We start from the raw sequence: 27,162 nt of genomic DNA, 5'->3' as shown, positions 1-27,162 counted from the left end.
TCCACAACTGTCTGTGTGCTGATCATTTTAAATTATACCTGAGCTTTACATCAATTAAATATTCAACTATGTTTTTTCTATTATTATTATTATTGTGTAGAAATATGAAGACTCTCACTGGTCTTTAAAATACATAATCTAAGCATTTAACCAGAAAGATTGCATGAACCCTTTAGGGGTTTTATGGGTAGCAAACAAAAAAAAAGAGTGAGAAAATTTGTTTCCTACAAATATGCAACAGAATGCGTTGCGATCTTTCACTGACTTCTTAAATGTGTTTTAATTAAGCTATATATGTAAAATTTGTTTCCTACAAATATGCAACAGAATGCGTTGCGATCTTTCACTGACTTCTTAAATGTGTTTTAATTAAGCTATATATGTAAAATTAACTTTTGAAGCCAAGTTTTGTATATATCTGGTACAAAATATTTTAACCGGGGTTAGGAATTCTGAGGTGTGTGTGTGTGTGGTCTCCATGACTGAATGGACGAGTGGCTGAGGAATGCTTGCTCAGGGCTTGTGTGTGCATGTTTTCAGTTTGAAAAAAAAGTAGTTTGCTGTTCCTGTGTGAATATTGGCATTTATGTGGATGTGGGTAATTGCTTTATTTCTTTGTTTTATAGCATTGACAAATGAGTGATTTGTCTGGGGTTAATATTGACAACCTGTAACTTGGGTTGTTTAATCCAGACAGTTTTTTTTTTCCCTATCAAGCCTAAATGTAAAAAAATGCTAAACATTTTAAACTGCCTTTGTAAAGTGTGATGACTGTAAAATTACCTTTTTCAGAATTGCAATATGTTTTTGTACAAATATGAATAGCAAGCTTTTCCAGATAATAGCTGTTCATTTCATGAGCTGAATCTACTTGCTAAATGCAGTCTGAGAACTGAGCAGTGCTATGTTGTTTTAAAGCAGCAATACAAAAAAAATGATCAAATGTTTTTTGAAAATGACTAATCAAATTGAATCGGAAGATATTACACTTGTGACACAGGACTAGTTTTTGATGTATAATCAGTGCTTTTCTAATCATTAATGATTCTTCTGTTGTCGCCTGCTATGCATTTGCAGCTCATTAAGTGTGTAGGTTAGTGTTGTTTGCTATATGTGGTGGTTTTGGAAGCGCCCCGTCTTACTGTGTGTGTGTGTGTGTGTGTGTGTGTGTGTGTGTGTGTGTTTGGAGGTATGCCTGTCATTCAGTCAGCTGTGTGAATGTTTGTTCGATTTAATTTAATTTCCAGTCATAAAGCTTCTGTTTTTTTTTTTGGCCTGACTAATCTGCATGCCCTCTCGCTGGTTCCTGTCCTAACAGGGGGTGTCATTTGATCAAGTCAATAATCTGCTGATTGAGCCTGCTCGAATTGAGGAGGAAGAGGTCTGTACCTACTCTCTTTCTGCCCAAACTCCCGCTCTCTTCCTCGCTCTCTCTCTCTCTCTCTCTCTCTCTCTTTTTCGATCATTCATTCATTCACTCACTCATCGTTCACCTACAGTTCAGGGAATCACGACCCACAAAATTCCTTCATTAATCCACACCGGATGGCTAGGGAAATGCTGACTAACATTTATCTATAAATCACAGCTGTAATGGATCTTAGTGTTTGGAGAACAAAATGGTCATGGTGCAGCTGTTAGCTGAAGATTAAAGGAATGTTCTGGGTTGAGTACTTAAACAATAAAATAAAGTTAAGCTCAGTCAACTGCATCTGTGGCATTCTGTCATTTATCACAGAAAATAATTTTGCCTTGTTCTTTAGTTTGTAAAAACAAATAAACAGTTTTGCGGTAATGAACTTAGTGTAAGTCTATGGATCCTTTACCATGCTTTTCTCCAAACTAGGTTCTGTTACTGTCTGCCTCCTGTTTTTCTTCCCTCTTTTCCACCACCTACCCCTCTGTCAGGTTCTGCCACTTAGGAGCAAGGAGTACACGTGTGCTAGTGGAAACATTGATTTATCTTTTGCTGCATCGTATTACAAGTGTCTCTGTTTTGTCTTATTGAAATGAACAAGACCCATAAAATGAGTTGTTCCATAATTAAATTTCCAAATGAAATTTACATTTGTTACTTAAAATAAAAGTCCGTATGACGGATGTTCCGGAATCACCTAAAATCAATCATCCTATAGTTGCACATGAACCAGATGGAGTGAGATTTTTCATTCTCCAAAAGCAAACCCTCAAACCCTGTTTTTCTTTTTCACAGTGCAATATAAAAATATGTGAATACTATAAATTTCCCATTGTGCAATATGTTTCCATTGATATTGTCAGCCATGCAACTAATTTCAACACAAAAATGTTGATACCCTCTCTGAGCTCTATCACACAATCATGCAGAAGTCAGTAATGTTTTACTATTTGAATACACCAATCCATGTCCTACATTTTTATACATTTTTGTATTTGAATGAATGGTTAGTACTATTATTTTTTTTAAATAATTTCTGACCCAGTGCCACTGTAAGATAAGTGGCCATCAGCCATAGCATTAGACCAAATAAGATTACTTTCCACTTTATTTAGTATGTCTGAAGCTGAGAATTAATTTATATTAGATACACAAATGGCTGTACATCTCTAAAGATTTCATTGACCAAGAACATCGTTCTCTCTTCCTCACTGGAGTTTTGTTTTTCCGCATCTACCCACTTTGCATGGCTGCTGCTGCTGTAGAATCAACCACATCTAGTCCATCCCACAAAAAAATTCACCACCCCTCCCATTCATTTTGTGATCATTGGTATGTCATGCTGAGACTATTTGGTGATGTGTGCACTCAATTAATCAGTCAATACAGATGTTAAGTTGTGATTAAACTGTCCTCAGTTGTATTGTTGATATTATTTATTTTTTAATAAATTTTCCTGTTATCTTTTTATGTCTTTATCAAAAAAAGGACAAATAAGAATGAATTGAATTGGCTTCAGCCTCCTTTTTTAGGCCATGAATCTGTTACAGTACAATGTTCAATAACAGTGAACTAGATGTGGAGTCTTTTGCCATTAATCTACAAAACTTTGAACCACTACAAGTTTTGAGACCGGTGATGTTCAAACTTGAGCATGTGTTCTTTATGTAGTCTGCATTAATCAAACAGATCCTTGGTGTCCTGTCCCAGCAGCGCTGGCCTCCTCTCCTTGATTCTTCAGACTTTTGACTGTTTGATCAGATGTATAATGTTATATGTGAAAAGTGGTAAGAATTTGACTCGATTTTGTGCAACCAGCTGTCTTTCACTGATTCATGGAGCAACTTTCTTGTTAGGGTTGGGTGTTAAGAATTTTATGTACACTATTGTTTGAAGTCAGTAAAAGGACATTTATACTGTTACAAAAAAATTCTAATTCAAATACATGCTGTTCTTTTGAGCATTCTATCCATCAAAGAATCCAAAAACATTAAAAGAAAATTATCTTTCTTACTAATTCATCACATTAGACTCATAATGAAATTGTCTAATTGCCATTCATTGATTCCTTACATGACCTGTTGAACATGAACATAAAAGATGTGCATGTAAACTAACTTTCTGTATAGATTATATCAGTGTACATTTTGTATAGACTATATGGTGTCTGTACGTATAAACTGTCCAGGGTGAGTAAAGGCTGGAATACACTACACTACTTCTGCCTAACTTTTTGCCCTGATTTACAGTCTGGACAAGTCAGTGCTAGTTGTAAAAAGACAAAACCAGTCTGCAGATTTGAAAATGACAAAAGACTCTGATTTAATTTATTTATTTGCTTATTTTTATTTATTTATGTGTTTTTTTTTGCACTCAGTTAAGTCTAAGATGCCCAGTTTTTCTGTGTAACTAACCATTTACAAAGTTGTAGTCGTCTGGTGTATTCCTAAAACCTGCCTTAACTTTGCATCGTGTACAATTCACATTCACAGTTCGTTTTATAATCCTGTAGTGTTGAATTTTTCACTCCGAAGATTGAAAAGATTTGAGTAAACCACTTAGTGTCACAATCCCAAACTGCTTAATAAATAGACAAGCAGTCAGGCTGATCCAACTTGCAAATATCGAGGGCTTCTCTTATCAACAGAGGTTGTGTGCTTCTGTGTTATCTTTCAACTTGGTTTTTAAATGTATGTCTGAATATGAACAGGTTGTCCAATGATCCATACATTTGAGCTCAATTTTTAAAGTATGTAAATGAATGCAATGCATATATCAAGGAAAGAAGGCTACTGGTTGGGACAATATATTTGATCTGTCTGAACACAGATGCAGTCATTCATATTATAAATATTTCCTTTCTAAACCAGCATGCACTGCATGAAAACTTTTTTGTTGTTGTTTTGTGAGTCAAGCCACGCATATTATAGCAAATGCTTTGAAGTATTTTGTTCTGCATTTATCTGTGAATTTCTGATCTCTCTGCTTCATCTGTAGCTGACCCTGTCTATCCTGAGACAGACCGGTGGGTTAGGCATCAGCATAGCAGGGGGGAAAGGATCTACGCCCTATAAGGGTGATGACGAGGTACATTTCAATGAGCTTTCACGCAATAGATGAGTTTTGATAAATGCTTTTGCGTGTGTGAGTGTGTGTGTGAGTGTGTTGGTTGTTTTAATGTACTGATAATGTCCTTTTCAGGGTATTTTCATCTCTAGAGTGTCAGAAGAGGGCCCTGCTGCTCGTGCTGGAGTCAAAGTGGGAGACAAACTTCTTGAGGTGAACATCTGTTATCATTTTCTCTTTTGAGTTGCACCATACAAAACCAGTAATTCATGCTGCTTTTAATCATCCATTTTTGTATTCGTCTGGTCTCAGGTGAACGGAGTAGACCTGCACGGAGCGGAGCATCACACAGCTGTCGAGGCCTTGCGCAACTCGGGGGCAGCCTTGGTTATGACCGTTCTGAGGGAACGCATGGTTGAACCAGAGAACGCCGTCACCACCACGCCATTGAGACCAGAAGATGATTATTTCCCCCGGGAGAGACGGTCCAGTGGGCTGCCTTTCCTCCTGGACTCTGCCTCACCTGCTGTCAGCACTGGTCCTGCGCTGCAACTAGCCACTTGTCTGGTCCGCAACGATAAAGGTTTAGGGTTCAGCATTGCTGGAGGGAAAGGGTCAACCCTGTACCGAGTAGGAGACACAGTAAGCACAAGACGCTCTTGCATATGCACCCGTGACTTGCCTTGTAGTGAATATTTCATGGTGTGTTCATTGCCTCAGTGTCAGGTTGTTTGGTGTGGTTTACGGAAGTCAGGACATGTCATCCATTCTCTCCATTTGTTTAACATTTAACAGAAGCATATGCAAGCTTAAGCTTCTGCGTGACTTTCCTCAGCACCTCTAGGATGGCTGACCGAGGCTGCAATGATTAGAATTACAGGAACTGACATCTGATAGGGCCTGTAGATTATAGGATGGCAGGGGATGAAGTATTTTTGGATCTCCACTGCAGACACGCACCATACTGCCACACATTTTTGCACCACTTTCACGAAGGAGACACAGTCAAACATTAGCACATGCACACACACTATGCTGAGTAATTGTAAGTCCTGTTTTTGTCCTCCTCCTTAACATTTGCGTGTGTTTTTACTAACAAGTAGATCTCACTGAGTTGTCTGCTGGTCTGTTTGCTGCTTCGGCATGTCTTCAGTCTTCGGCATGAAATGTTCTGATCACACTTCTAGAGAACATACTGTGAAAGTGCTGACAAAGGCTGTTTGAGGACAATCTGTTAAACTGTTATCAGAGTTGTCTTTGAAGAATCAAGTGGCCTTCACGGTTGTAAATAGTTTGTTCTTTTAATACTACAAAGTCTGAATTACATTTTTAGAGTTTTAAATAACTCTATGTAATGGGCTGTTAAAAGCAAGGTAGGTCATTGTAAGCTAAGGTCAGCAGGATAATTTCTGCTTTAGAGGCTTGTGGCATTGCAGCATGTTACACCAGCATACTGACTAGCTCTTAACACAGCTGAACAGGAGCACTGCACTCTGTGTAAGCCAGCTCATGTCCCCAGCTAATATAGCACTGCAAGTGATATTATGGTTGTTACACTACAAGAGTATTACCCGTTTTTTGATTCTTTGTGAAACTCCTCTTAGGACTCTACTTTTAATATGATTCTTGTGAAAAGATTGTTAATGAAGTGAGAACTGAAAAACATTAATTCATGGTGCGTTATATTGATCTAAAGTGTCAGCAAAGCAAAGAATTCTTCAAAGAATCCTAATAAAAATGTCTCTTTCTACAAAAATACAACACACAACAACTGTTTTCAACATTGATAATAGTAAGGAAATTATATATTATATTATATTATATTATTATATTGTTCAGCATTTTAGAATGATATCTGAAGGATCATGTGACACCGAAGACTGAATGCTGAAAATTGAGCTTTGCCAACGTAGCAATAAATTGCATTTTAAGATGTAGTATTTTAGAAAACGGTTATATTTAACAGTAATAATATTTCATATTGATTTTTTACTGTATTTTTGGTCAAATAAATGCATCGTTGTTGTGCATAGAAGAATTCCTTCACAAGCTTGTATTGAGATGAGATTATCATTGACTGTGTTTTTCTACTTTCTCACAGGGAATCTTCATCTCTCGTATTGCTGAAGGAGGAGCTGCTCACAGAGACAATATCCTGCACGTGGGAGACAGGGTCATATCAGTGAGTCCATCCATCTCTCATACAGTCTCTCTCTAGTTAATGTAGTTAACTTAATTTAGGGTTAAAAGGATAGTTATGTTATCATTTTCTCACCTTCATGACATTTAAAAAATCTGTCAGAATTTGTTCCTTGGAACGCAAAAGGAGACATTTAGCACATTTTTGACAACTTGTTTTCCATACAAAACATGAATAGTTACCAGGGTCTGTCAAGCTCCAAAAATGTCAAACAGTGCCATGAAAGAAATCCATACAATCTTGGACTACTTTCTAAATCTTCTGAAACTATATGATAGCTTAGTGAGAGAGAGACTCATTGACACGGCTCTCAAATCTTTCATATTCCTGTATATTAAAATGTGGCACATAGAGACATGTCGTAGCAGGTTTAACCATAATGATCCCAAAAATCATAGGTTTTTGGGTCTCATAACTAATTGTGATGCACTAGATCTGTATACGAGCATGAATATGACTTGATTTCAGTCTGTTCTTCTCACAAAGCTATTGTATGGTTTCCGAATTTAGCACACAAACTGTCCCTTTTAGAGTTTAACAGACACCATTCTCTTTCATTATCAGGAAAAAAAAATACCATGAACATTGACACGTTTAATTTTGTGTTCTACAAAATAAAGTCATACAGGTGTGGGTGTGAGTAAATAATAACATTTACATTTGTGTGTCAGCTATACCTTTAATAATAATTTTTCCCCCCTGGGTATTAGATCTGATAAAGTCACTGTGCATTGTGAGAAACCTAATAATATTTAGCCATTAATATCCAGCTCACTGCATGGGTGAGTTAGTTTTAAGCCTGGGACACCCCAAGCTGACAGTCAGCCGTCGGGCAATGTAGGGTGGTTTTTGAGCATCGGTCACTTTAGTTTTTTCGGTGTGTTCCGTACCGTTGGCTGTAGTCGGATGCCTCCTGGTATGGTAGAGTTATGTTCTCTCACGCAGGCGCAGAGCGTACAATGCTAGTTGGCCGTTGGCTGTGGTCTGTCCAATGTGTTCTAGTGCAACTTTTTTGCCCCAATGCAGGCGATGCAACAAAAAAAAAAAAAAAAACCTGACGTGACATGTGGCCAAGTATGGTGACCCATACTCCGAATTAGTGCTCTGCATTTAACCCATCCAAAGTGCACACACACAGCAGTGAACACACACACCGTGAACACACACCCGGAGAAGTGGGCAGCCATTTATGCTGCGGCGCCCGGGGAGCAGTTGGGGGTTCGGTGCCTTGCTCAAGGGCACCTCAGTCGTGGTATTGAAGGTGGGAGAGAGCGCTGTACATTCACTCCCCCCACCTACAATCCCTGCCGGTACGAGACTCAAACCCGCAACCTTTGGGTTACGAGTCCGCCTCTCTAACCATTAGGCCCCGACTTCCCTCGCAACTCAACAGTCAGCTTTCCTCAGCGCTAGTTCTTTGGCATCGGTTCAATGTGTCCCTACACTTTGCAGAGTGCAGCAAAATAGTCTTCTGCTATTTTACTGTGCTGCTGCACTTAATAACCTTTCTGCTTTGCACCATGAAATGATGTCAGTGTGTAATTGTGAACTTCTCTCCTAGTGAACTTGCTTGTATTATAACTCCGCATTATAACAATTATAATCCCAACTGTTTTGTCTCCCTGGAGCCTTCTCTTTATTTCAAGATTTTGCTGCTTCTCCCTCTGTCCTTGCATGGGTTTTCACTAACACACTTCTTGCCTGCTTGGTGTTGGGTGTGGTGATGGGAGGTTTTTGACTTGTTCTGTGGGCATGCTGTCATGGTAACTGCATGCATTACCATAGCAGCTGCCGTTCTGTCACCCTGTGGTAAGCGCCGGTACTGAATGGTCAGTGCTGACCTCTGTTTGTCACCATGGTGGAACTTCTTACTGCTAAACAAAGTAACCAGAAATCAAGAATAGTCTTCCCTCAGATGGGAAGCAGGACAGGTTAGGCAACATCCTTTGGCTTTGTTAAGAGAATCTCAAATGTTATGCAGTTTTTGTGAAAATGCAGTAGCATTAGGCCACAGTTTCAACACCTCGTGTTCAAGACATGAGCCAGATCATAATTAAAGGGTAGTATTTAAGGCTAATGTGATGAATCAGTTAGTACTTTTATATACAAAGTTACAATGGAGTTCTGGCAGGTTTTATGTAGTCAGGTTACAGTCTCTATTTGTCCAGGTATAGATGACATGATGAATAATCAAATATTTGAAGGATTAAATGCAGATTGCATGTAAACTGTCTTTTAGAGCCAGGGCATAATCTCGACGCCTTTTGTAATTTGATTAACATGTTAAGATGCTGATACTATTTCAGTGAGACTAAAGTGTTTACATGGCATTTTTATAAGGTGTTGTATTGCTCTAGTACAGCTGTAATAGAACTTTTAAAGTGCATTTTATAATTGTAATTTGTCTTGGACTAAGCTCAGTTTTTATGAGTGCTAGGTCCTCTAATCAAGGTACATGAGATATATCTGGAATACATTTAAAGGGGTCATATAATGCAATTTCAAGTTTTCCTTTCTCTTTGGAGTGTTAAAAGCTGTTCGTGAAAAGATAAGATCCCTAAAGTTGCAAAGACTAAAGTCTCAAACCTAAAGAGATATTCTTTATAAAAGTTAAGACTGGTCCACGCCCTCCTAAAACGCCTCGTTTAAACACGCCCCCACATGTCTACTTCGCTGTGTGGGAAGATTTGCATAACACCGCCCAAATGTTCATGCAAAGAAAGCTGTGAGACGCTGTGTTTCATTGTGAAAGCGAAACTTCTTTGTTTAGCCTTCCAAAAGAGGACACAACGAGAAATCAGTGGTTAAGTTGTATTTACAACACTGTTCCATAGGGCTGCACAATTAATCGAATGCGATTGTCATGCGCATTTTGATAGTAATGCCGGTTCTGTAATCAGCAGGAAATCATCATCACGTGCTTTCAGATGGAGCAGAATTTACTACACATAGCCGTAGGTCACTGACAAGTTACACAAAAAAATCGCAGACGATTTTATTGCGCGATTATGAAATCGAAGAAATCGTTCTTGATAATGACAGCTGTTTGCATAGCTTCTCAGTGAACTACGGCTCTGTGAAGTAAATGCTGCTCCATCTGAAAGCATGTGAAAATACCACATTTAATAACATATATTTACTCCAAACTCACTTCATAATGTCAGTCGAGTGTTTGAAATAAATCCTTCTGTGAGATGATGTGGCTTCTTACACAGAATAAGGCACGCAACATATTTCATATTATTTAAGCAGTGATAAAGGCATTGCATTATAAATATACTTTATTTTAATGAAAATTAATAATAAGAACTCCGATAAACCGTATATTGCCGTAGTCGTGTGTTTATTAGTCACGTTGAATCAATGAAAGCAGTTGAATCTTCTGTTTATTCAGCTGCAGCGATTTCCTGGGTTTCTTCTGCGAGGCGTATTTAGAGTTTCAGCGCGAGAGCGCCCTCTGGCTTTTGGATGGAGATTTACTGCTGATCACAGAACCGTGCTTCACTGAAAGATACACATGACAATCGCAGCTTCTGTCGAATCGCGATCTCGATTCCATTTCGATTTATCGTGCAGCCCTACTGTTCCAGAACAGTTCAACCCAAATATTCAGATGTGTGCAGCGCATTTTACGGAGGACTGTTTCCTGAACCTGGGAGAGTAGCCTACAATGCTGTGCACAAAGGTTGTTTCTATAAAGTGGGGCAATTCCAACTTTGCAAAAACAGTCTGGCGCATCTGACTCACAGACTGTAAGTACGTTTTCATATTTAAAGAATTTGCCACTGACGATTCAAATGCGAGTTTTGAGCAGTGTAGAGTAGCGCTTGTTGTTTGTCGTTTCTCCGATCACAAATGCAGACATGGTTTTATGTTTACGCGGCGCGATACGCAACGCAACGCGTAAAAAGACCGTATACGTCTTTATAATCAGTAATTATGTCCCCACTGGATGCAACAAATGCCTCGTTTATAATGGGTTTTAATGTTTTTGTCTCGTCACTCCGGCTGGGACACAGCATCACAGTATGGTAAGGGGCGTTAACATTTCCGTCACACACTTGAGGTATTTGGCCAATCACAACGCACTAGATAGCTGGCCAATCAGAGCACACCTCGCTTTTCAGACCAATGAGCTTTGTAAAAATCGACTCATTTCAGAAAGGCGGGGCATAGAGGAGCAACAATAATGTACAATATGTGGAAAATTTTTTGAACCTTAAACCGCATAAACGCATTACATTACACCAAATACACAAAATAATGTTCTTTTTAGCAACATCATATGACCCCTTTAAATATGACAAGCTGTAGTAGAGTTTGGGCATGGTTTTCTAGAGGCTGCTGTTTTTATACTTTTTCTAACACACTACGTGATCTTGCTACCTAAAGCATCTCCAGCACTTCCTCTTTCTCCTATTGCACATTCCCTTCTCTTTTCACTTCCCTGGTCAAATGTGTCTCAACATTTTATTTGATGCATGATTTTTCACTGATAACCCAGGTTTTTAAAACCAAGTATGTAGGTGAAGTGGAAATCACTTTCCCTTTGAATGCATGAGAGGGCTCAGCATTAGCTGTCACATGATCCAGATCAGTTCTGTACCAGGAACGTTTTTCTCATAACTAACACCTGGACTGTAGTGTTCCTTGAAAACCCAGCTAAATGAAATGCTACTTACAGCAATGAAAAGCCCGTAAGATGTCACAAGCTCAGCATGAGGGCATATTGGCCCTCTCTGACCCACTGGTGTTTGGCTGTCACTCCAGATCAATGGTGTAGACATGACAGAGGCCAGACATGACCAGGCAGTAGCGCTGCTTACCGGCACTTCCCCCACCATCACCCTCCTGGTCGAACGGGACCAGGCCAGTGCAGGGGGTGCCTCCCCTCGAACTCGACCTCATTCGCCCCCTCCTCCAGAGCCATCTGACTCACCTGAGCAAGAGGAAGGAGATGAGCATCTTGGAAACCATCTCAACTGCCCCATGGAAGATGAATACCCCATTGAGGTGAGAGCTGAAACTAATGGTATGACATTGAACCTGCAGGGAGAGAGTGTGTGTGTGTTTCTCCCTATTTGAGGAAATATTTAAAAGTACAGTAAGCAGCATTTAAAGCGCTTTTTATCAGTTTAATCTCATAACAGCTTCATTTTCCTGTTTTAATGCCTCACTCAACAGAGAAAATGGTGTTAGGAGGATTGTGATTTGGCCTTTTAAAATTTTCTCTATTGCTCTTGCATTTAGTTAATGTTCCCTTGATATTTTTATTTGTGCCCACTTGATGTAGTTGTGTAGACTTGCCTAGAAGATGCGTCTCCATTACAAATAACTGAACATTCATTTTCCTTGTATTTGTTACCATTCAAAAGTTTGGGGTCAGTAAGTCTCATATATATACACATACATACACACACACACACACACACATATATATATATATACAGTATATATAAGAAATATTAAGAAATATTTTTGAGCACCAATGATTTGAAAATTCAGCTTTGCTGTCACAGGATTAAATTACATTATAAAATTTATTTTTAAAAAATCAGTTATTTTAATATGTATTAATATTTCATAACATTGCTGTTGTCTTTCTGCTGTATTTTTAATCAAATAAATGCAGCCTTGGTGAGCATTAGAGACTTCTTTTCATTACAAAACAAAACAAACAAAAAAGTCTTACCAATCGCAAAATTTTGAATGGTAATGTAAATAAAAAATAACTCTCATTCATAGTTATTGATTAATTTCAAAGAGTATTTATCTCTGCATTTATCAGACCTACTGCAAACTCAGTTCTCCTTTTTCATACATCTGAATTTCCTGTCTGGACAGGAAGTGACCCTGATCAAAGCAGGTGGTCCCTTGGGTCTGAGCATTGTAGGGGGTAGCGACCATGCCAGCCACCCTTTTGGAATTAATGAGCCTGGGGTGTTCATCTCAAAGGTAAAGTAAATTATGTAGTATGATGCACGTTTATGTCAAAAATGAATGGCATGATTTGTGGTCAGTGAAGCTTTTGTCAGAATTGATTTCTGACCTTATTTTTTCTGGGTAGGTCATCCCCAATGGCTTGGCCTCTGAGAGTGGACTTCGCGTGGGCGATCGTATATTGGAGGTGAACGCCATCGACCTAAGACATGCCACACATCAGGAAGCTGTTAGAGCCCTGCTATCCAACAAGCAGGATATCCGCATGCTTGTGCGCAGAGATCCCTCGCCCCCTGGCATGCAGGTATACACACATTCATTAGTAGAGGAGAAGTGTACGCAAAACCCTGAAGTATGGCCGGTTGTCACCGGGTCTGTGAAGTTCTCCTGGCTCAGTCAGATCTAATAAATATCAGATTTGGGCTTTTCCTGAAAATCTGCCAAAATGGCCTGGAATGTGAAAGGCACTCATACTAATACTTGTACTAATTTTGGTAAAAATCTCAAAAACTTTTGAAACTCCTAATGAGACCAGTACAATCTTGCATACTCTCTAAAACATCCCTGTGTTTTTGTAGGAGATTGTCATCCACAAGCAGCCTGGAGAAAAGCTGGGCATCAGCATCAGGGGAGGAGCTAAAGGCCATGCAGGCAACCCCTTTGACCCCACAGATGAGGGCATCTTCATTTCCAAGGTAACCAAAACCATGATAGAAGATTCAAACCCTGCATGATTCTGATAACATCAAAAGTACTGGACGACTTGCCTACTTCCTCAAAACACTACTTCCTGTTTTTTTTACTCACTTGATTCTATAGGTGAGCTCCAGCGGTGCTGCTGCACGAGATGGCCGACTGCGGGTGGGCATGCGTGTTCTTGAGGTGGGCAACAACAGTCTGCTGGGTATGACACACACGGAAGCAGTGAGGGTCTTGCGTGCTGCCGGTGACTCCTTGGTCATGCTTGTGTGTGATGGCTTTGACCCAAGAAACGCTGCAGGCATAGAGGTAAAGACCTAGCTCTAGTGTCCAACTGTGACTTAAATTATAATAAATAAAATAAAATATGCATTGACACTATCAGTCAATGTTTGAAATAATTAAGATCTCTTTTATGTTTTTGAAAGGCACCTCTTGTGGTCAGCAAGACTACATTTATTTGATTAAAATTACAGTAAAAACAGTAATATTGTGAATTTAAAGCAGCCATTATATTCCAGTCTTCAGTGTCACTTGATCCCTTAGAAAGCATTCTGATATCCATGTATTTACTACTACATAAATTTGTTGATTTGATTTCTTTCAGGCATCCCCTGGTGTTATTGCGAACCCGTTTGCGGCAGGTATTGTTCGTAAGAACAGTATGGAGAGCATCTCATCAGTAGACAGAGACCTGAGTCCTGAAGAGATTGACATCATGCAGAAGGTGAGCTCTATGCATCACACAGAGCAGGAGCAGCAGAGGAGTGGATGGGAAAAATAACATCTGTCTGTCTGACCTTTCCTGCAGGAGGTAGAGATGGTGAGGGAGACGTCCCAGTGGGAACGGGAGGAGATGGAAAAAGTGGTGAGTGATTTCCCTTCCCCTAAACGCCTTTCTTATAACAGATTATTATTATTATTATTATTATTATAAGAATATGCTATCAAAATGATGACCACTTCCAAATCTCCCCTATAACTACAACTAATATATGTGGATCTGTCCTTTTCTTTCTCTTATCTGCCCCTCTTTCCCCCCAAACCCTTCTGAATGATCTTGGGTGCTGCTCATTCCAAACATCACATTTTGTTTCTGCTCGTTCTATTCATCTCTTTCGTTATGTCATCATATGTTCTTATGTCTTCATGGTCACCTGGTTTTATTGTTCATCCACGATTTTGCATCACCTAAACCTCATTCCCATCTGTGCGATGGATGCCTTCGGAATGTGTGTATGTGTGTCTATATTTGTGTGGGCATAATGTGTGTCCGTGTATGTGTGTGATTGGGTAAACTTCATTTCCCCACCCCCTCCTTACCTTCCCTCTTTTGGTAAAGGAGCGTATGCGCTTGGAGCGCGAGGAGGCAACTCGTTTGCTGGTGGAGGAAACTGAGGTGAGGCCTTAAGCCCTCCCTGTCTTTACAGCCCATAGTAGGGCTTCAGGAGCAAAACATGGGACCAGCCATCACCTTGAACATGAACAAATGAGTCATATCTGAACCTCTGAGCGCTAGAAGATCTTTAGATCCAGTGTCCTCATGCTTAAAACTTAATGAAATATCTAAATAATGTTTAGAAGATTTTTGAACATGTTCTTTCAATGAACACTGATCATTCATTATACTCTTTCTAACCCTCCATCTACAGAATTTGAGCACTGGACCATTGAAACTGGACTACAAGACACTGGCTGCTCTTCCTACCACTAGCCTACAGAAAGTTAATAGAGTAAGTACCTACATGTAAAAACTAGTTTTAATAAATGGGCAAGAAAGCATCTAAAAACAAAACATTCGAATGACTTGTTTGGACATAAAAGCCAGGTAAGAAATTCCTAACAGATGCTTCTTTGGTGCACATACCCCCTGGCTGCTGCAAGTCAATAAGATGAGCCTTTGTTACTGATGCAAGGTCACTGTAGACTAGGGATGCACCGATACTGGTGTCGGCCCTGATACTGAGCTCCTGTACTCGTACTCATTAAAATGCTCTGATATCAAAACCAATACCACACAGCGTATGAACAGTGCTGTGTCCAGACAAAGGAACACAGACAATAGAACAAACTGAGAGCAGGATGGAGTTATTAGAGATTAAGAACAAGAAGTACATGTACAGTATGTAATTAATATGATGTAAACATTCAATATTCACGCCTGCATAAATTTTATACATTTTAACAGGCATAATTAAGTGTGAAAAAACCTGAAGGAAATACCTATTTATTAAAGGAAGCCGACTTACATGATTCATATTCTTTTGGTTTCTGTACCCAATGTTTGTGAAAATGAAAAATGCATTGAAACTACAGGTATCGGTACTCGGTATCGGCAAGTACCAAAAATTAAAGTATCGGTATCAAACTGGTTCTGGAAAAAGTGGTATCGGTGCATCTCTACTGTAGGCCCATTCCTAACGCTTCACAAGACAATAAATGATCTGACGTAGGCTACTGATGGAAACTGAGATTATAGAAAATGTTGTCCGAACAGATTGGTGGAATTACAGATACATTTATCATAACCATTAGGAATCTGTGGATTTTTTTTCATTTTCAGTGCTGATTTTGCTGGAAAAATATGGTCAAAACTTAACTTACAAATATGTTTCCTTACTTGCTTTTGAATGCTTAGCATATTGGTCAATTAGTGTTGGTCTTCTAAAACCTTATCAGGTCAAGTTATACGTTTGTCCAGTAGTGCTCCTTTTACTAGTAGTGCCAAAGATAAAGCAGTCCAGCTGCTGGCTTAGTCTTCAGTAGCACCAGGGTTTCATCTCATTCCAGCCATACCCCTGACAACCTCGGGGGGGGGGGGGTTGGGGGGGACGACAGCTGAAAGTAGCTCAAGTTATTTTAAAATTTGTGCAGTGAGCTGATTGGCTGAATGGTTTAATGGATGGGTGTGGCCTTTGAGGATGAAGGGACCCTTGGAAGATCATGACAGTTAAGTTATCTAGAGTCGAGCCGCTTGATATCTGCTTCTGTCATCTTACTGTAAGTGTACCACTGCTATTATTCTACAACTCTTAGTCTCATTCCTTCTTGACTTCTATGGCTACTTTTTCTCTCTTTTCTTTTCCTTAATATTTTTTCTTTGTGTGAAATCTGTTACACTTTATTTAGAATTTTAGTACTGAAATAATAGCAAAATCTATGTGTTGTTGGGTGTTGAATGTTAGTAGTTATTAACAGTCTGTAAATTGTATTATGCTGATTGCACACAAACATCCCTCATACAATAATTTATTGCCTTCAGTGATATAACGTTATATAATGTAACAGATGTAATTTGAGCTTTGTAATTTGTTTTTACAAATTACAAGATATTGCTTGTCCCTTTGTGAGCATTTTTAGCCTATGTCTCTCTTCTAGGAATGTTTAACCTCCATAGCACTAGCAGCTGTTAGCAAGTCAAGTGAGGAATGGAGAGGGGGTGGACTGCGCTTAGAAAGGGAAACACTAGCGCACTGTTTTCTCCCTCATGTGATTTTGTGGTATATGAAGTACAGTTTAGTCACGGCTATTTATAGATGCTATTTTGTAGAGCAGTGTCTTTTATCTGCACAAGAGTCACCGAATGAAGCTTTTATCAGTATGAGGCCATTAGTTGTATACGACAGCCACATCTTAAGCATCACTATGTGCCACCAATTGGACCTGTTTGTGAAGCCACATTTGAATAGTTTTTTTGTTTTGCTTTTCTGTGATGAGAATCCAGAGTATAGTTTCATAATACTTTGTAAAGGTGCATATTTAATAGTAATAACAGTTAAGTAAATGTCTAAGAACTACTTATTACAGTTTTTTTTTGGTTGTGTATAAAGCAAGCATTCATGGTTGTTCATAATGTTCAATAGGTTTTTTTAAAGGGGTCATATGATGCTATTTTAAAGATCATTATTTTGTGTATTTGGTGTAACAGAATATGTTAACATGCTTTAATGTTCAAAAAAAAAATCAAATACTGTACATTATTGTAGGTCCTCTATGCCCCGCCTCTCTCAAACGCATAGTTTTCTGCAAAGCCCCTCCTTCCAACAAGCGCAGTCTGCTCTGATTGGCCAGCTGACCCAGTGCATTGTGATTGACCGAACACCACAAGCACGCGTCGGAAATTTAACGCCCCTTACCATAATCGCGAGCTTCAGCTTTCAACATAAATGTAAAGACGGTAAATAATGTCCTTAGTTTTACCATCAGTTGTAGCCCGAAAGTGGAACAGAGTCGCATGACAGACACAGTGATGATGCTCGTATGTATTTGCAATACACAAGCCGCGATTAAGAAAGCTGGCTCCACTGTGATGTGACACTGTCTCTCTCTCACGCACACCCACCACGGCGCAAAACTCCGCATTTGAACAGTCAATAGCAAATACTTCCAGCTATTAAGAAAACATACTTACAGTAGCTGATTCAGAATAAGCGCCAGATTGTCATAGCAAAGTCGGAATTTACCCCTTTTTTTTTTTTTTTATATTGCCTTTGCACAGCCAGCCTTGTAGGTTATTCTCCTTGGTTCTCAAAACTGTCATCCATAAAATGCGTTGCACAAATTCGAACATCTGGGTTGTGCTGTTCTGTTGTAAATAAATCTTAACCAATGATTCCTAATTGCATCTGCTTCCGGAAGGCCAAATAAAGTGCTTTTGCTTTCGCACTGAATCACACAGCGTCTCCCTGACATGGCTGAATCAACACTACTGCGGTTCCTGAAACCACGCCTTCTTTCTTAGCATGAACATTTGGGCGGCATTACGCAAATATTTCCACATCTTGACATAGAGATGTGGGGGCGTGTTTGAATGAGGCGTTTTAGCCCGGTCTGGATCAGCCTTCTCTTTTAGATAGAATAAATCCTTTTGTGGGAGACTTTGACCTTTGTAACTCTGCCGATCTTATAACATAACACACTAAAGAAAAGGAAAAATAGAATCATTTGACCCCTTTAATTGTAAATACCTCCCTAGTCCCTACAAAGGCAAAGTGTAGTAACTATATCAACGCTGAATGATTGTTGTTATTGTTAACTAAAACTATTAAAAATAACTTTCAGTTATTTTAATAAAGCTGAAATAATATATAAAAATATTAGATTGAAAACTTGAATCAAGAAAGAAATGTTGCTTTGGCAACTAACTGAAATAAATGTAAGTACTTACATTTCTAAAACTAAACCTGAAATAAAAATATAATATTGAAATAAAAATATATTTTAAAAAAACTTGACAAGCCCAAAATTACTAAAACAAAAATCTAAATTAAAACTGAAAATATTAAAGCTCATTTAAAATTATATAATTTTCTCATTCAGTTTCTTTAAATTTAGACATAATTGAGCCAAATCTGTTTGACACAGACTCTATCAAGTCTGAAGTCTATATTATAGCAGACACAGCAGATTAAGTGCAGAAGGTGTTCTGATTGAGTGACTGTCTACTGTGAGATGTCTCAGGATGATGGGAGAGCTGTATTTAGCTCTTCACTCATCTGAATCGGCGTGACTAGTTGATGATTGTAACTTTAGCATGGCTGTTATTCCTTCCAACTCTGCCAGACTAAACCCATCTGTTTCACCCTTTACAGCTTTTCCTTTCCTTGCTTTTACATTTGCTGTGTTCAAATTTTTTATGTGATGCATGTCATTTTCTTCCCCCGTTTGTGTATCATTAATTGCTCTGCTCTTTCATTTGTTTTGGTTTCCTTCTCACATTATTTCTCCCTTTTGTCTCTGTCGATCGTATTCTCGCTCTCATTCCTCAGTTTTCTCCCTCCTTTGCTACATTCTTCACAATGGAGGCTGCCGTGCCAGCCGACCCTGTAGACCCCCTGGGTTTTGAGAAAGTCCATGCTTCTATGTACCATGTAGAACCCGTTGCCCTCCCTTCGTCTCCAGTCTGCTCAGCTGCAAGTTCAACGGCTTCAAAACAGCCCCAAGCCGACACACGGGAACGCATCCCAGCTCTAGGAGTCCCACAAGAAGCTAATGAGGAAGAAGAATGTCTTGTGGACTCCCAGCCAATCTGCTTTAGTGAAAATCCCTTCCTTGTGGCTAATCGCAAGAGCAAAGGCTGCCCTCCTGAGGAGCGCATTTTATCAGGGCCACCTGTGGGCTATGGCAGGCATGGGCAGCTGCAGCCCTGGTTGTACAAGGCAAGCAGCCTTGAGGAGTGTGTTTTCTGACTGAGTGTGTTTTCTGGTCAAGCATGGTGTGTCATCAGTAGCTATTTAGAGTAAACATACCACTTCAATCGCAAATGCCATCCAAAGGTTTCTACTGATAGCTGCTTTTGATTTACAGATGTCTTTGAACGCATCCTTAGGTTGTAAAATTGCTTCAGAGAAATGTTCATGTCTATATATAAATTTTCTATATTTTGAAAATAGGTGAAGCAGAAAACGAAGCAGAAACAAGAATGGGACCCTGTAATGTGTGTAACCTTATGTTCTTGAGGCATTTGAACATTCTCAGAGAGACTAAGAATGCTTTAAATGTGAAGTCAAAGGGGTGCTGAACAAAAAGGGTGAAGGGTTAAGGCCTCTCACCTTAGATACAGGCTAGCCACCAACCATTTACAGGAATATGAAACACTATGGTCTTTAAAGAAACGTTAATGACATTGACATTTTCTGTAGCATGACATTGTTCTTGACAGTTTTAAAAAATGCATTTTCAGTTCACCACTGCTTGGTTACAAATGATCTGTGGCACGGAATACAACAAATTTGTCATCAAGCATGTTGTAAGAGCAAGAAATAGAACTGCAATGTGCAAGCATATTAAAACCTGCTTAAGGCAGTTGTTTATGGTTTGCTATTAATGTTATCAAATCAAGATGAACTGCTTTTATAAAACTGCACATGATCATTTATTGTTAATGCACTACTTTGTAATTTGGCAAATTTTGCTTGTTGCTTGCTTTGTGCAATACTTCACTGACCTCAAGCATGATGGATGTTCCTTTTATTTGCATTTCAGTCTTCACCGTCTGAGCCTCACAGGATTGACAGTCCTGTCCGAGATGCTGCATACTCTCCACACAACTCACTGGTCAGTAACATTTCAGAGCGTATTCACTCCCTTTTCATCATCATCCCTTTCTTTTCTCATTTGTTTTCATGCGACTGTCAAACATTTTCCATGGATAAGGCTTACAGATTTATGCAGGTGTTTTGCATGGTCAAAGTCAGGCCTAGTTTACATGTTCATTCGGGTAGTGTTCTGGTTGATGGCCTATGTGCTTTCATTCCGCCCCTCGTCATGACATTTCCATATTTCTCTGCAGTCCCCCAAATATTCCTCTGCAGTGCTTGGAAGGGAAGTTCGATATGTAAGTGGGCTGACTAGCCCTTGTATGGCCTGCACTAGTTGCACTTGGCTTTGCATTAGATGTTAAGAGACGAATGGTTTACGGGCCTGTGTAACTCTGAGCATGTCCTGCTTTTCATGCTCTCTGACTCTTATTTAGCATTTCCACCAAACCAAGCAATTGAGCGTGTAACTACAGCTTGGTAGATTAACACTGTGTATTAAGGCCTTGTCAATCATGATATGTAGTAAATATAACACAATATACGTTACCGTTCAAAAGTGTTTTTTTTTTTATGTATTTGAAAGAGGTCTCGTATGCTCACCAAGGCTGCATTTGTTTGATCAAGAATGCTGAAAAATCTGTAGTATTGTGAAACATTATAACAATTTAACATTAATTGAATAGAATTAATAGAATTTTCACCAGCCATTATTCCAGTCTTCAGTGTCACATGATCCTTCAGAAATCATAATTGTAAATATTTTTTGCGGAAACTGATACTTTTTTTTCCAGGATTCTTTGACGAATAGAAAGTTCAACTAAAATGACAGTCTTTACTGTAACTTTTCATCAATTTAGTACGTCCTTGCTGAATAAAATTATTAATTTCTTTTGATAAATCGTACTAACCCCTAGCTTTTGAACAATAATATAATTTAATGTGAGCCCAAGTTCATGGGATTTCAGAAAGCCAATCCCATGTGTAAATTCATGGGCTTTCAGAAAGCCAATCCCATGTGTAAAAATGTTCTTTCTTCCACTTAATTTTATATCATGTTCATATTTGTCTTTTTTTCTTTCAGTCAAACATTAATTTCCCTTCAAATGCAAACACTAAGGATAATACATCAGTGAGTGTTCAATATGCAGATAATTTGTAAATTATACTAGAGCAAGTTCATGGTAATATTGATGTGAATGACACTAATAGCCATATTATGGTCAACTTGGAAATACTGTATAATTTGTTGTTGATTGTTGGATTTATTGTCAATTAAGTTTTTCTCTCTTTCTAGACTAAACCTGGTGCCATCCAGCCTCTCTCTCGGGGGCGACCCGCTGTATCTCCAGCCAGTCAGGATGGCCACAGCAGTCCCAACCCTTTCCAGCATGGCCTCTCTCCCATCAGCTCTCAGACCACTGTAAGATCCCTCACCACTGTCTGAACCCTAATGAGGCCCCCTTTCATCCTCAGTTACCAGTGCCTTAAGGCCAACAGAATGTGACTGTTGTTTTATTTTGTCCATATACATTTCAAGGTGTGATTAGCATTGTGCCTGTTAAGCCTTACAAACAGTCACAACATAATCCAGGTCAAAGAAACGGGTTGTTTTGGAAAACACAGACTTATCAACTTCTCACTGCAAGTAACATTGTGCCCGTTTTCTATCAAGACACCTCTTTTGGATTTTTTTTTCTTCCTCTAATCACATAAACCACATTGTTTGCACAGCAAGGTTTACACTCACGTTATCTCAGGATACCAGTGTAAACCAAAATATCGTCCAGAGCCATTTTCCCCAGTCACCATAACCACAGACCTCCCTCATACTGTCAAACTCTCTCCCTCCATCCTTTCATTGGCATGATCCCGATCGCGAGCTGCATGCGGTCTAGCCCTGCATTTTCCTCCTGTGCTCTGCCTTTGCTGCTCTGTCTCTCATTAGCTGTTCCATCCTTTTTGTCCTCTGTCTGTTTCTCTACCCTTCCACCCCCCCGTCCTCAACCCCCGACCCCTCGTACAGCCTCGTGCCCCATCCCCTGACACACATGAGGAATACCCCATCAATATCAAGCAGGTATATAAGGCCTTCGCAGCTGTGCCACACTCCCTGGCTGTACTGGAACCCCCACAGGTAGGACAAATCCTCATCAAGGTTGTGAGCATGTCGTGGTTCCCCCGTCATCCAGTGCTTGGTCTTCCCGTTGGACATTTTGTTCCTTTGGGAGTTTGTTTTTGTGCATGAGTCACTCATATGGTGGTGTCGAATCCAGGAGTTCATCTCACAGGGACACTAATGTGCGTCATTCATATGTCACTTGATTGTTTAATGTTTCTTGATTTGATGTTTGACTCCTAGCGGTGTGTAAAGTGTTTCCTCTCGTCCAACTCAAGTCTTGTGTGCGTGGCTTTTTTTGTTTTAAGTGTCTTTACTGAATCATCTTTCCTTTTCACTCTCATTTGTTAGGATCTTTACTCTCCACGGAACAATTTCAGCCCAAAGCAACCATCACCAGAGGTATGTCATCTTCATTTGTGTTAAGTGTTATTTTAAAGGGGTCCTATTATGCTTTTTCACTTTTTCTACTCCAGTTAGTCTGTAATGTTGCTGTTTGAGCATAAAAAAGATCTCCAAAGTTCAAAGTCCACTTCAAAAGGAGATATTTTATTTAACAGTAATCACTCTTTTCAAAAACTACAACGAACGACTCGTTTGGACTACAACGCATATTTTCCCGGGATTTGTGATATCACAAATATCGACGAATGGGACGAGACCTGGTTGAGCTGCACTAGAGAAGGCAACGAGTGTTATCACTATGTCGGAGACACGCTAGCTTTCCCAAGGCAGACGAACTTAGAGAGGTTACAATCATCCGGGTTTAAATCGCGCTCAAATTGATTTGATTTTGCCGCAATATTTACACTGAATCTCGCAGGTAGCTATGGTAAGGGGCATGACATTTCCCGAGCAGGCGCCGAGTGCTGCCAATCACAACACACACTGGCCCAGCTAACCAATCACAGCACATTTCGTATTTCAGACGGCGGGGCTTCATTTGATACAGGAACTATTCGAGCCGTTCATGCCAGACTGGGGAGAGAGGTGTTGTAATGTAAAATATGTGAAAAAATAATGTGTTTTTCGAACAACCTAGTATGAGAGCCTGTTCTAGTACACCCCCAAAACAAAATCAAGACTTTGAAAAAGAGCATAATAGGACCCCTTTAAAGCTGGAATACACTACACAATTTTTGTTTAGTCTGGACCAATCAATGCTTGTTGCCAAAAGTCAGTCTGCAGATTGTGACTTCTTGTGTTCTGTTTAGTCTGAAGATTTTAAACATGTTTGATATTTTGAGCCAAATTTAGAACACATTGTTTTTATCTGTCATGCGTCTCCTAGCAACAAATCACGTGTTTCTGTGTGAGTTTATTGTGTTCAGAATTATTTAAAAGTTTGGTATTCTGATCCTATATCATTTAGTGTATGATGAGCCGTTTTTCCACTGTAACCATTTTCAAATTTCAAAGTGTATGATACATAGTGTTTGAAAATCTGTTCAGAAGATGTGTAGTGTATTCCAAATATTTCTTCTACATGATGATGACTTCTGTATGAGCCTGACCCATAACCCATATTTGGTTTGTACTGTCTCGCCACAACTCAAATGAACAACGCAATATTGTTTGCAAGTGTGGTGTTGATATGTTGTACATGATGGGTCTTTCAGCCTGAGCTGAATAATGAGGTGTTTGTGGATGAGGCTGAGGGCAGTGGTCCTCTCAGGCCTCATCCCTCCCTCTCATCTGACCGCCACGAGTACAGGAGCCTGGCAGCCGTGCCACGCTTGTCTCGCCCCTCAGTGGAGTTGAAGGTACCCATCTGATTTCCAGCAAAACCACTCTGACACTTTGATTCCTCTAAACTTGAGTGGTGGTGGTGCAGGTGTATGTGTCGATTCGAACTGCAACAAAGAAACATAATAAATTGTGTGTCTGCAATGTCAAGAAGCCCGATCACCTGGCAGCATGCGTTGTGGAAAAATATGGGAACGAGATTGATCGTGTTCTGAATCAAAGCAATTATTATTGGTGAGAAGAGGCTTTAGGAGAGCAGAAAATTGAAACTTTTTTGCAGTAGCAGCACATTATGTAATAACTACATCATGGTGGTGGATTGGCAAAGATTTGGTGTATTTGTGCAAAGTTTTAATCATTGTCTGAATTTCAGAATTAATGGGACTTGCTCTTGCATGTCGGATGCATGTAAAATTTGGTTGCATGTATAGTGTTCTTTACAACTGATCTGAAATCTGAATCCTCGCTCTCTCTCTCCCAGACCCCCTCCTCTATTGGCAGAGATGTCCCAGAGCAGCGCTCCTTCAGAGACAGGCAGAAATATTTTGAGATTGACGTGAAGCAGCAGACACCAGACAAACCCAAACCTCGCATCTCACTTGTGGGAGAAGATGACTTGAAGAAAATGAAAGAGGAAGAAGGTTTGTGTCTGTTTAGTTGTCAAACATTGATGCTAAGCTACAGTAACTTGAGTTGATTGTTGAATCATGCTAAGTTGTTTGTCAATGACTTTTCTCAGCAAAGCGAATTGAACAAAGGACACAAGAGTATATGCTGGATGAAGATGAGGAGGATGAGGAGGAAGATCTGGCGAAGCAGGTGGCAGATATGAAGGCTCACGGAAAGGTTGTCCTTGATGGTGTGGAGTACAAGGTTGAGAGCTTAGGAAGCCACAGTTCCCCATCTCTGAGGCAGTGTGCCACAACGCCCACCCACTGTGGCAGCTCAGGGTAAGCAACTTTTGCTCAATCATTTGCTAGTATTTCAAAGTTGCAAAGTTTTTTTCATTTGGAATGGGGTTTTTTTTGTTTGTTTGTTTGCTTTTTATCATTGAAGTTTTGATTACGGAACACACTCTGAACATCTAGAACTCCCATTCTGATATCTTTGATTAATAAAATAAATATAGACTACCATTTAAAAGGGAGGGGTCAGAACAATTTATGTTTTGAAAAGAAGTCTTTTAAAAAACAAGACGTTTATTTGGTTAAAGATAATTAAAATGAAAAGATAGTAAAATTAAGACTTTTTAATTTTATGTTTTAAAATGCTTTTTTTTTTTTTTTTCTGTGACAGCTGAATTTTCAGCAGCCAATACTTCAGTCTTCAGTGTCACATGATCTTTCAGAAATCATTCTAATATGATTGGCTGATTTGCTTCTGAAGAAACATTTCCTTTTATCAATTTTGAAAACAGTTGTGCTGCTTAATATTTAGTGGAAAATGTGAAACATCTTTTTCAGGATTCTCTGATGAATAGAAAGTTCAAAAGGACAGCATTTATTTGAAATAGAAATCTTTTGTAACATTATAAATGTTTTTGCTGTCACTTTTGATCAATTTATTTTGTCCTTGCTAAAAAAAAAAAAGAAATTTAATTTATTTAAAAATCTTTCTGACCGCAAACATTTGAAAGGTTCATCAAACCATGTAATAATAATAAAATAGTAAAAAGTATTTATTTATCATTCTTCAATCCAGTCCCTCCTCCGTGGACGGTAAAGGAGACTCTCAGCGGAATTCAATGGAAGACAGCTTCAGACTGGAACAGAGACCCAACTCCATGACGGGGTGAGGAATGCTAAAACCTAGTTTTGTATTTTTTTTAAGATATTTGAATTGCTTGACCCAGTGTTTGTCTTAACAGTTTGATCCCAGTTTATCCCGGTGAATCTGTGGCTCCCATTCGGACGGCCAAAGCAGAGCGTAGGCAACAAGAGCGATTACGCATGCAGAGCCCAGAGCTTGCTGTCGCCCTGGACAAGGAGCTGTCGCCTGCTGAAAAACGAGCCCTGGAGGCAGAGAAGAGGGCCATGTGGAGAGCAGCCAGGTATAACAGCCAGAGAGAGAATGATGTGTTATGGGAAATGTGTTTCTCTCTCCAGTCTCATCCTTTCCTCTGTAACGCTGATCTCTGAAGAGCTGTCCACTTGTGGTATTTTAATCTCATCTTTTTCTCCAGGCTCTAAGTAAATGCTTACCCAGTTTCTCATGTCTTCCCCTTGATGAACGGGGCTATCAAAGACATTTTCACATTCTTTGGGTATAGGAATCCATGAAATAGATATATTTTATTTCTATATACACATCTCATGTTGTGCATCTTTGATGGCCCTGAGTTTCAATGTAGACCTCCCCTTCTTAAACTTTACTGTCCGTTTCATAGTGTTTTCTTTCATCTGTAGTCTTTTTCCTCTTTCCTTTTCTTTGTGTGTTACCGTCTTCTGTCCTCTCTACTTTCTTACTTGCTGCTCCCAAGGCCTTGTGGTCTAGAGGAGGACGTAAGGCAGTATGAGCAAGACCTGGCTAAGCGGCTTTACCAGTCCCGTGTGAGGGCATCTCTAGGCAGCTGTGCAGCCCCTCCCACTTCCTGCTCCTCCTCTTCCTGTCAGCCCAGGTCTGCCCTTAACAGCCAGAAAGCATCATGGGGGCTTAGCTGTGATGCCTGACACCGCTTGGGGTGCTTGGTGCTTGTGGACATTTTATAGTGCATAGTGTGTAAAGGGTGAAAAATGTTGTGGTGGCTTTTTCTGAACGATGAACGTGTCCCACAAGACCCACTACTGCTTCTGCACATGTGCTATTTTATTTATTATTTAGTTTGGTAGCACACTCCCTCCTCTCTGCTCACTCACTTTTGCCTCCCATCTGTGTACCAGTAAAGGTCTTGTATTGTCCTGATAAGTGTTTTTCTTTGTCATTATTCAAGTTGCTTGCA

The 27,162-nt window shown here is 39.6% G+C and overlaps 1 protein-coding gene across 12 annotated transcripts in view; it reads left to right on the top strand.

Moving 5' to 3' along the window:
* LOC107598707 (protein scribble homolog) overlaps positions 1-27,162 on the top strand; it is a 125,861-nt gene that overhangs the window by 89,091 nt on the left and 9,608 nt on the right. For 5 of the 12 annotated variants that reach the window (XM_016290097.1, XM_016290098.1, XM_016290103.1 and 2 more), the window contains exons 16-39: positions 1,319-1,381; positions 4,415-4,504; positions 4,619-4,696; positions 4,796-5,125; positions 6,585-6,665; positions 11,454-11,696; positions 12,528-12,638; positions 12,751-12,927; positions 13,202-13,318; positions 13,443-13,631; positions 13,930-14,049; positions 14,134-14,190; positions 14,665-14,721; positions 14,975-15,055; positions 20,307-20,378; positions 21,444-21,491; positions 21,657-21,782; positions 22,386-22,496; positions 22,830-22,880; positions 24,098-24,241; positions 24,706-24,865; positions 24,964-25,174; positions 25,926-26,015; positions 26,092-26,274. In XM_016290097.1, the coding sequence (XP_016145583.1) occupies positions 1,319-1,381; positions 4,415-4,504; positions 4,619-4,696; positions 4,796-5,125; positions 6,585-6,665; positions 11,454-11,696; positions 12,528-12,638; positions 12,751-12,927; positions 13,202-13,318; positions 13,443-13,631; positions 13,930-14,049; positions 14,134-14,190; positions 14,665-14,721; positions 14,975-15,055; positions 20,307-20,378; positions 21,444-21,491; positions 21,657-21,782; positions 22,386-22,496; positions 22,830-22,880; positions 24,098-24,241; positions 24,706-24,865; positions 24,964-25,174; positions 25,926-26,015; positions 26,092-26,274 (2,990 nt within the window). The remainder of the gene's footprint in view (positions 1-1,318; positions 1,382-4,414; positions 4,505-4,618; positions 4,697-4,795; positions 5,126-6,584; positions 6,666-11,453; positions 11,697-12,527; positions 12,639-12,750; positions 12,928-13,201; positions 13,319-13,442; positions 13,632-13,929; positions 14,050-14,133; positions 14,191-14,664; positions 14,722-14,974; positions 15,056-20,306; positions 20,379-21,443; positions 21,492-21,656; positions 21,783-22,385; positions 22,497-22,829; positions 22,881-24,097; positions 24,242-24,705; positions 24,866-24,963; positions 25,175-25,925; positions 26,016-26,091; positions 26,275-27,162) is intronic. The other 7 variants (XM_016290099.1, XM_016290102.1, XM_016290100.1 and 4 more) reach the window with 7 other exon arrangements.

The sequence above is a fragment of the Sinocyclocheilus grahami genome, unplaced genomic scaffold (genome assembly GCF_001515645.1).
Source record: "Sinocyclocheilus grahami isolate Dianchi unplaced genomic scaffold, SAMN03320097.WGS_v1.1 scaffold254.1, whole genome shotgun sequence".
Lineage (NCBI taxonomy): Eukaryota > Metazoa > Chordata > Actinopteri > Cypriniformes > Cyprinidae > Sinocyclocheilus > Sinocyclocheilus grahami.
The sequence above is the reverse complement of the archived record's forward strand: the minus strand, read 5'-3'. Positions and strand labels throughout refer to the sequence as shown.